Source organism: Rhinolophus ferrumequinum, chromosome 17 (genome assembly GCF_004115265.2).
Source record: "Rhinolophus ferrumequinum isolate MPI-CBG mRhiFer1 chromosome 17, mRhiFer1_v1.p, whole genome shotgun sequence".
NCBI classification, from domain to species: domain Eukaryota; kingdom Metazoa; phylum Chordata; class Mammalia; order Chiroptera; family Rhinolophidae; genus Rhinolophus; species Rhinolophus ferrumequinum.
The window spans coordinates 38,015,726-38,024,693 of NC_046300.1; the positions used below are offsets into that span (position 1 = coordinate 38,015,726).

Here is an 8,968-nt window from a genome sequence, read left to right on the forward strand (position 1 = left end):
GAAAAGTTCAGAATGGTGAGAAAGTTATCATGAACTAGAATAGACACTAGGGCCAACCCATTAAGCAAAAGAAATTTAGTAATTACTGTGGAAGAAAAAGGGTACAGTGTTAGGGTGCTGGGGAAAAGATGGATTTTTAGAGAAAAGTGCTGGAGCTGAGGTTTGCAAGCTTGAAGGTGACTTCTATAGAGAAAACAATCTAAGCAGCAAGCTGTCTGAAAGTACACTGTATTTTCTTAATGCTTTTAAAAAATTATTGGTTAATAAGATTATATAAATTTCAAGTATACAATTCTAGAATACATCTGTATATTGTGTGCTCACCACCTGAAGTCAAGTACACTGTATTTCAAGCAGTATTTCTTTGCTGCTTTCTGATCTTCCCTCCAGGTGTTTTAGTCCATCATTGATCCAAAATTCTGCAAAGGAATCTGCATCAAAAAATCGTCTATCCGTGATCCACGCTTGGTGATTCTTGTAGGTTGTGCAATGTACACACGGCCGTTGTCAAAGTACCCCTCTCATAGCCCTCAGCCAGGTGGCAAGGGATTGTAGAGCAGTTCATTCCTGGAACAGGCGTCTCCGGGCCTTGCGCGCAGGACCTGGAGGGCGCTGGGGGCGCGCGTGGGGACCTGGACTTGGAGAAGGCGGTAGAGGCTGGAGTGGTGAGCTGGGAAAAGGCTCTAGAAGGTGGAAGTCCAGGTTGAAGTAGGGACCAGGAGAGCGTCTCTCTGGACTGGGGGTGGGGGCCCGAGGCGCGGGCTCCGTGATGGGGCTGTGCGGGTAGAAGCCGGCCACCCTTCTAGGTGAGGAGCGGAATCCAGCGACTGAGCCGGCCCTGGGGTCCATCGAAGGCGGCAGGAACTCGGGGTCCGCGTCCTCTTCGTAGGCCTCCTCTTGGGCGGCGATCTCTGGGACACATGCGCAGAAGAGTCTCTGCTGGACGGCACCGTCTTCCCTGGGAGCGCCCAGGAGAGCGCCAGGTTGTAGGCCGACAGGCGCGTGGCCCTGCCCTCCCGAGCGTTCGTCGGCGGAGCCCAAGAGGGCCTCCGGGATCAGCATGAAGGTGTGCTCTCCGAGAGACACTTGCAGGACCGACGTTGGCTCGGGCTCCAGCAACAGGTCGACGCCGTCCAGGGGCAGCTGCAGGGCACAGCCCGCGGCCAGGACCACGACGGAGGTGAGCGCGCCCACGGCCGGGGGCTCCGCGGGTTCTTGCAGGATGGGCTCCGTCCTGCACTCGGGGCCCGCGGGCTCTTCGGTTCGGCGGCGCTTGGCGGGGCCGGGTCCTCCAGGCCGCGGTCCCCAGCCGGGCGCAGGGTAGGCTCTGGGGCTGCGGAGCCGGCTGCCCATCACTTCGATGGCGCTGTGGGCGGTGGTCCTGGGGCCTGGCGGAGGCGAACGTCACGCAGTGACAGGTCCCGATGACAGGAGAGGTGGGCCGCGTATCAGCTGAGACACAGAACCACACGAGGACGTGGAGTGAGTCTTCAGAGCTCCGGGAGCGCCTCCTGGGAGGCCTGCAGTTCAGCTTCTAGGAGACCCGAGCCTAAGGTCAAACCTTCGGCTGCTCACGCTGACCCGTGTGCACACCAGACAGCCAATGATGTTGCAAGTGACGCTGGCGGAACCAAAGTCGTAAAATATCTTTCCTAGCTCCTCCCTCAACGAGGCTCCACCCCATAGAGATCGTGGTCTCTCCCTGCCGCCCAATAGCCAGGGCTGTGGTTGGTAGGTCACCATAAGGAAATACTTCTATAGGCTTGTATGGGACAGAGTACTTGTGCAATTCATTCTTAGATAAAAAAGATGCCAGGATAGCTTCAAACATTGCCCACCTTTAGAACTAATGTTTTTCTGTGATTTTAGGCATTCTAGAGAAACGACCACTCAAATAGATCACTCCTTCCCAGCATAAAGTGGACCCACCCGAAAGCTCCATGAAATTCCTTTAATGCTTGGTCTTTAATTTCAGGAGTGAATGGAAAATTCTGATTTCTCTTTAAGAAAAGTTCTGTTTTAATACTGAAGTAACATATTTGTGGCAATTTCCTCTTTAACCAAAGTCGCACAACATCATGCTAAACACCGCTCTCTGAGGCTCCGTCACGTAGAGATCTGGAGATACTTTTATGGGCCCCTAGGGGGCGAATGACTGTGACGCTCTAGAGCTCGGCTTCCAGTGTCAAGTTCTAGGTATTGTGTTGACCTCAGATGCGGAAGACCTTAATCTGAAAGCTGATTGAGTTGCAAGTCCCACCAATAGAACGCTGTCACAGGAAAGCCACACGTAAGCCACTCTTCCCCTGAGGCCCCGCCCCAGAAGTGACCTGCGCTTTTCTTTTGGTCCAATAGTGGGGTGAATTTTTTGGATGACATCATTATTCTTCTTTTCGCCGAAGTTATAAATTACTGTCAGATCTTCCAGACATGTTGAAAGAGAAAGTAATATTAGAATTGAATGTCTTAATAGCAGCTTCCGCATGATCAATTTGTGACTTTAGTATATATATCAGTTTACTACTATAGCAATTATGATACTATTATCAACTGAAGAGTTTATCTAATTTGACCTAAACTGCAACCGTGAAGTGTATCTCTTTTTAGCCCAATTTACAAATGATGAAAATATCATGCAGAAAGAGGAACTAATTTGTCCAGGAGCCTGGAACTAGCAGAACTGTATCTGACATGTCAAGCTCCACTTAAGATGAGGCAGGATCAGGGCTTTTGATCTGAGTGTCACTTTAAAAGTGTGTCTGCATGGTGTATCATGGCTGCAAAAAGGATGGTGTGTCTCAACTCATTATCTAGTGTTAACAGGAGAAAACATGCAACACTAATTTTAGATTATATAATACTTTCACATGGTTAAAGATGACAATGAAACATTTCCTTCTATCCCTGTCCCTTAATCACGCAATTGCTCACTTTGTCCCTTTTTACAAAATAGCATATTATATACTCACATTTTTAGAGCTACATAATATTCCTTTGTTCAGAATTATATTTAAATCAGGCCTTTCTTGATGGCTTTTAAAGCTAGTGGTCAGTGAATTGGCAGCATTGGCCTTCCCTGGGAAATTTGCGGGAAAACGCCCCATCCCAGATTCTTTGCCCCATCCCAGAACCACTGAATCTGAATTCCTGGAGTGTGGGGGTCTAGGACTTCTCTGTAAGCACCTCCAAAAAATGGTTTTACGCCTAAGTTTAAGATCACTGAACTTATTTTCATTTAGCAGTTGAGGGCTTTTGGTCAGGGCCCTGCTTGTTGGTGACATAATCATGAAAGGAACTCAAACTTCCTGGGCCATGTTCAGGGGTTTTCCCTGCACAAACCACCTGCATTCACGTTTATGTGGAGATTTCCACGGTTCCTGGCTACGCAACGGAAAATTCCCCAGAGTTGGCGCTACGTGGGACGGGGCACTGGCTAGGCGAACTGGGACTTGCGTCATACTCTGCAGCGACATTGCTGGGGCTTTGCGGGGGAATCTGTGGCCTGGGCTGGGCAAATGTGAATGTCACTGGAATCTGTGCCCTGGCTCCCAGGCGATGGGAGTCGCTGCCGCGTTCCTGTTGTCTCTGCAGAGCTGATGGTGGAAGGAGCTTACAAGAAAAATTGTTTCGGCCCTGGAGAATTCATTCAGTCTGTGACCCTTGAACATTCCACATTTCGGGGGGAAAAATGGGGGCTCTATTCGGGAGATTGAGAATGGATGTGCCATGGTGTAAGTTACTAATGGATGAGCCCAAAGCTGGCCTGAACTCAAAGAGGAGCCTTGGGCTCCTGGCCTGGCCAGTAGTGGGGCTCTGAAGTCTCTGTGGCGCCTGTCCTTGGCTGTTGCCAACTCGTGTCAGCTGCTCGCCTGACCTCAGCAGTTTCACCTGTGAGCTCATCATTGTCCTGGGTCCTGTGTATCCTCACTCTGAGCTCCCCTTCCAAGGGAATGTGGTCCTTCCCTGGGAAAGAGGCAGTTAGCAGGGGTCCATGGAGTAGACGCACCAGATTTCTCTACAGCCAACTTTTTTTTTTTTTTGTAGTTTTGGATTTTATTTATTTTTTATTTTTTACATTTATTAGGTTGGTGCAAAAGTAATTGCACTTTTTGCAATTTCTTCAGCCAACTTTTTAATTGGATGATCGTGGACAAGGCATTTCACCTTCTGAGTTTCCTTACGTGTAAAATGGGGAGAATGCCATCTACTGTGCAGGGCAGCAGTGAGATAATATATGCAAAATGTTCTTCCTGCATACTAAGTAAGTGCTAGTAGCTATTTACTGTTTGTTATGTTTATAATCTGTCTCTCCCACTTGACAGTGTCAGCCCTGTTCCCCAGTGTCTTGTAGAATGCCTGTCATGTAGCAGGTGTTCAATGAATGGTAAAGAATATCATCACCATGATAATCATCCTAAAAAGGGGTCTGATCTGTGACAAAGCACTCTTCTAGGTCTTTGCATAGCATAATATCTGTGTGATTCAGGAATGGATTGCTGGGCACCAGATTAGATATCTTTCACCCTGCCTGATTTTACTTTCCTCCAAGACACCCAAACACTGTCAGGGTAGGTTATCAGGCCCAAATGATTCAAGGAATAACATATTCCTTGAATAATATATTCCTTGAGTCAGTTGGGCCTAAATTTGTATATTAGGCCTCTTTACCTATAATGTTTCAATGTGTATTTCCTAACAAGAATATTCTCTTACACATTTTTAGTAGTTATCAAATTCAGAAAAATTTAACATTGATGCCGTACTTTAATCCACAGTCCATGTCCCAATTTTGTCAATTTTACCGATAATGACCTTTATAACACCTATCTTTTTCTCTGTACCTACCTGATTATTTTTTTGCCTGTAAGATGCAATTCTGGATCGTGCATTGCTTTCAGGTGTTATTTCTTTTTAGTCACTTTTTATCTGAAACAGTTCCTTACCCTTGCATTGTTTTTCAAGCCATTAATATTTTTGAAAATTATAGGTAGTTATTTCATAAAGTGTTCCTCAATTGGGGTTTCTCTTGTGTTTCCTCATGATACGATTAAAGTTATGCTTGAATACTAGTAAGTGATATGTATCTTTCTCTGGAGGCACATCATAGTTGTTTGTACTTTACAGGTGATATTAATTTTCAATTTTAATCGTTATTAGTCAATTTTTGGAGTTGGGTAAGCATTACCACAATCCCGTTTTAAAACCTTTTTATCATCTTGGAAAGTTCCTTCATTCCTGTTTGCATTTAATCCCTCCCCAAACCCCTAGACTGAGATAATCTGCGATTACCTCTATCTGTCTCTCTAAATTTGCCTTTTTACTAGATATTTCATATAAATGAATCATAGAATATGTAGTCTTTTGCATTTGGTTTCTTTCAGTTAGTGTACTGTTTTGCAGTTTATTTTTGTAGCACTTGTTATCTGTTTTTATCTGTGTTGTAGTGTGTCAAATCAGTTTTATTAGTTTTACTTGATGAATAGTATCTATGCAATGGGTATATCATATTTTGTTTATCCATTCACCAGTTTTTTGATATTTGGATTATTTACAGTTTTTGGCTATTGTGAATAATTCTGCTATGAACATTCATATACATGCCATTGTGTGGACATAAGCTTTCATGTCTCTTAGATGGATTCCAAGGAGTGGAATTGTTGGGTCCAATGGCAAGTTTATGTTTCACTTTTGAAAAATCCACCGAATGGTTTTCCCAAAGTTTCTGTACCATTTTACATTCCCATCAGCAATGCTGAGGGTTCTAGTCACTCCATATTCTCACCGACATTTGGTATTGTGTATCTTTTTTTATTATAACCATTTAGTGGGTATGTTGTGGTATGTCGTTGTGGTTTTAACTTGCATCTCTCTAATGACTGATGGCGTTGAACATCTCTTGAGCTTATTAGCTAAGTGTGTATCTTTTGTGGTTAAATATCTAATAGAATATTTTGTTCATTTTAGAGTTCACTTCTTTGCTTTATTATTGAGTTGTAAGAGCTCTTTATATACACTGTATACGAGTCCTTTATCAGATATATGATTTGCACATATTTTCTCCCAGTGTATGGATTGTTTTTCTTGTTTTATTGAGATAATTGACATATAACATTGTGTTAGTTTTAGCTGTATTTAAAAATTTTTATTGGTGACTTTTTAAAAGTAAATTTATTAGGTGACATTGTTTGATAATAACATGATATAAATTTCATGTGGAAATTTTTATAATACAATGTCTGTATACTCTGTTGTGTGTACACTACCTGAAGTCAAGTCTCTGATAGCATATATTTGACCCTCTTTACCCTCTTTGTCTACCCCCTCCCCGCTTATCAATGACTTTTGAAGTGCATATGTTTTAAATTTTGATGAAGTTCACAACATCAATTTTAAAAAATGGATTGTATTTTTGGTGTTGTATCTAACAACTTTTTGTTTAACCAAGGTCATGAAGATTTTTTCCTATTTTTTTGAGAAATTAATAGTTTTAACTTTTTCATCTAGGTCTATGATCTATTTTGAGTTAATTTTTGTCTATGGTGTGAAGTAATAATTTCTGTTTATTTTTTTGAATGTGTATATTCAAGTGCTAAAAAGACTGTCCTTTTTATATTGAATTGTCTTGGGACTTTTGTCAAAAATAAATTCACCATAAATGTAAAGATTGGTTTGGACTCATAATTCAGTTCTGTTGATTTGTTGTATGACAATTCTTGTGCCAGTACCACACTGTCTTGATTACTGTATCTTTTGAGTAAGATTTGAAGTAGTATAAGGTCTTCAGCTTTGTTCTTTTTAAAAATTGTTATGGCAATTCTAGGTCCTTTGCATTTCCATATGAATTTTAGGATCAGTTTATCAATTTCTAATAACGCCTGCTGGATTTTCATAGGGATTATGATGAATGTATAAATCAATTTGGGAAGAATTCTTGACAATATTGAGTCTTTCAATCATGAACGTGAATTCAGTCATGAATCATAAATGTCTCTCCATTTATTTAGTTCTTTTTAAATTGATCTCATCAATGTTTTGATGTCAATGTATAAGCCTTACACTTATTTTGTTAATTTTACTCCTAAGTATTTTATTCTTTTTGGTGGCATTACAAATGGAATTTTTTTCTTAATTTCATTTTCAGATTGTTTATTGCTAGTGTATCAAAATATTGTTGATTTTTCTATATTGCTCTTGTAAACTGCAATTGTGCTAAACTAGTCCTTAATTCTGGAACTTTTTTGGTGGTTTCCTTGGGATTTTCTACATATAAGATACTGTCATTTGAGAATAAAGATAGTTGTATTTCTCACTTTCCAATCTGGATGCCTTTAATTTTTTTTTCTCCTCCTTGCACTGGCTCGAGCTTCCAATAAAATGTTGAGTAGAAGTGGCCATAGTGAAATCCCTGCCTTGTTTTGTTTCTTTTGTTTCTTTTTTTTCTTCATGCTGTACATTATATTCTCAGTCTTGTTTCTGCACTTAGTGGAGAAAGCTCCAGCCCACCTTTCACCACTAAATATGAGGTTAGCCATGAATTTTTCTTATATGCCCTTTATCAGGTTGATAAACTTGCCTTCTAGTCTTAAGTTATTGAGAGTTTATATCATGAATGAATGCTGGGTTTTGTCAAATGCTTTCTTCTGTATCTAATGAGTATAACACATGGTTTTTGTTCTTTACTTTATTAACATGCTGTATTATATTAACAAGTGTTTGGATGTTAAAGTAACTTGTATACCTTCGATAAATACCATTTGCTCATGGTGTAGAAATCATTCTTATTTGTTGTTCTAATATTTTGTTAAAGATTTTCACATCTGTGTTCAGGAAAGATTGATCTGTACTTTTCTTATGATGTCTTCATCTGGCTTTGGTATTAGGATAATATTGGCTTCACACAATGAATTGGGATGTGTTTTATCCTCCTCTATTTTATGAAACTTCATGAAGAATTGCTATTATTTCTTCTTTAAGTATTTGATAGAATTCACTAGTGAAGCTATCTGGGCCTGGACTTTTCTTTGTGGGAAGATTTTAAATTGTTAATTCAATATTTAAAACTTATTATTGGTCTATTCAGACAGTCTGTTTCTTCTTAAGTCGGTTTTGGTAATTTGTGTTTTTCTAGGAATTTGTCCATTTCATCCAAGTCATCTTTTGTTGGCCTGAAGATGTTTACAGAATTTTCTTATAATCCTTTAAATTTTGTTTTTACCCAGTTCAGAATATTTTCCAATTTCCTTGTGGTTTCTTCTTTGACCCACAGGTTATTTAGAAGTGTGTTGCTTAATTTATAAATATTTGGAAAATTTTCAGAGTTCTTTCTGTTGTTGACTTATAGTTTTAATGCTATTGCATTCAGAGAACATACTTTGTATGATTTCAGTCATTGAAAAACTTACTGAGACTTACTTTATAGCCTAGTATATGGTCTATCTTGGAGAATATTTCATGTGTACTTTAAAAGAATGTGTATTTTGCAGTCATTGGATGGAGTGTTTCATATATGTTAAGTTAAGTTAGTTAATAGTGGTGTTCTCTGTTTTTGATGATTTTCTGTCTAATTGTTCTACTCATTTTTGAGAGTGGAGTATTAAAACCTCCAGTGCTAATTGTTGCATTGCCTATTTCTCTCTTTAATTCTGTCAGTTTTTCCTGTCAGTATTTTAGAGCTCTGTTGTTAGGTGAATGTACATTTATAATTGTTATATAGTCCCAATTCAATGACCTTCTTATCGTTATGAAATAGCTGTCTTTTCTTATACTAATAATTCCTGTCTTAACGTCTACCTTTCCCCAATATTAATATAGCCATTCCAGCTCTCTTATGGTTGCTGTTTGCATATGTCTCTTACCATTTCAATTCATTTGTTTCTTTAATCTTAAGCATGCCTCTTATAGACAGCACATAGTTGGGTCTTGCTGTTTAAACCTACTCTAACAATTTCTACCTTTTGATTGGATGGTT

General features: G+C 40.2%; 1 protein-coding gene across 1 annotated transcript; it reads right to left on the reverse strand.

The window, feature by feature from the left end:
• Window positions 1-561: 561 nt before the first annotated feature.
• Window positions 562-1,353, reverse strand: LOC117037292 (proline-rich protein 23A-like). Its single transcript, XM_033133211.1, has one exon. The coding sequence runs from the start codon at window positions 1,351-1,353 to the stop codon at window positions 562-564; it is 792 nt and encodes a 263-aa protein (XP_032989102.1).
• Window positions 1,354-8,968: the final 7,615 nt, after the last annotated feature.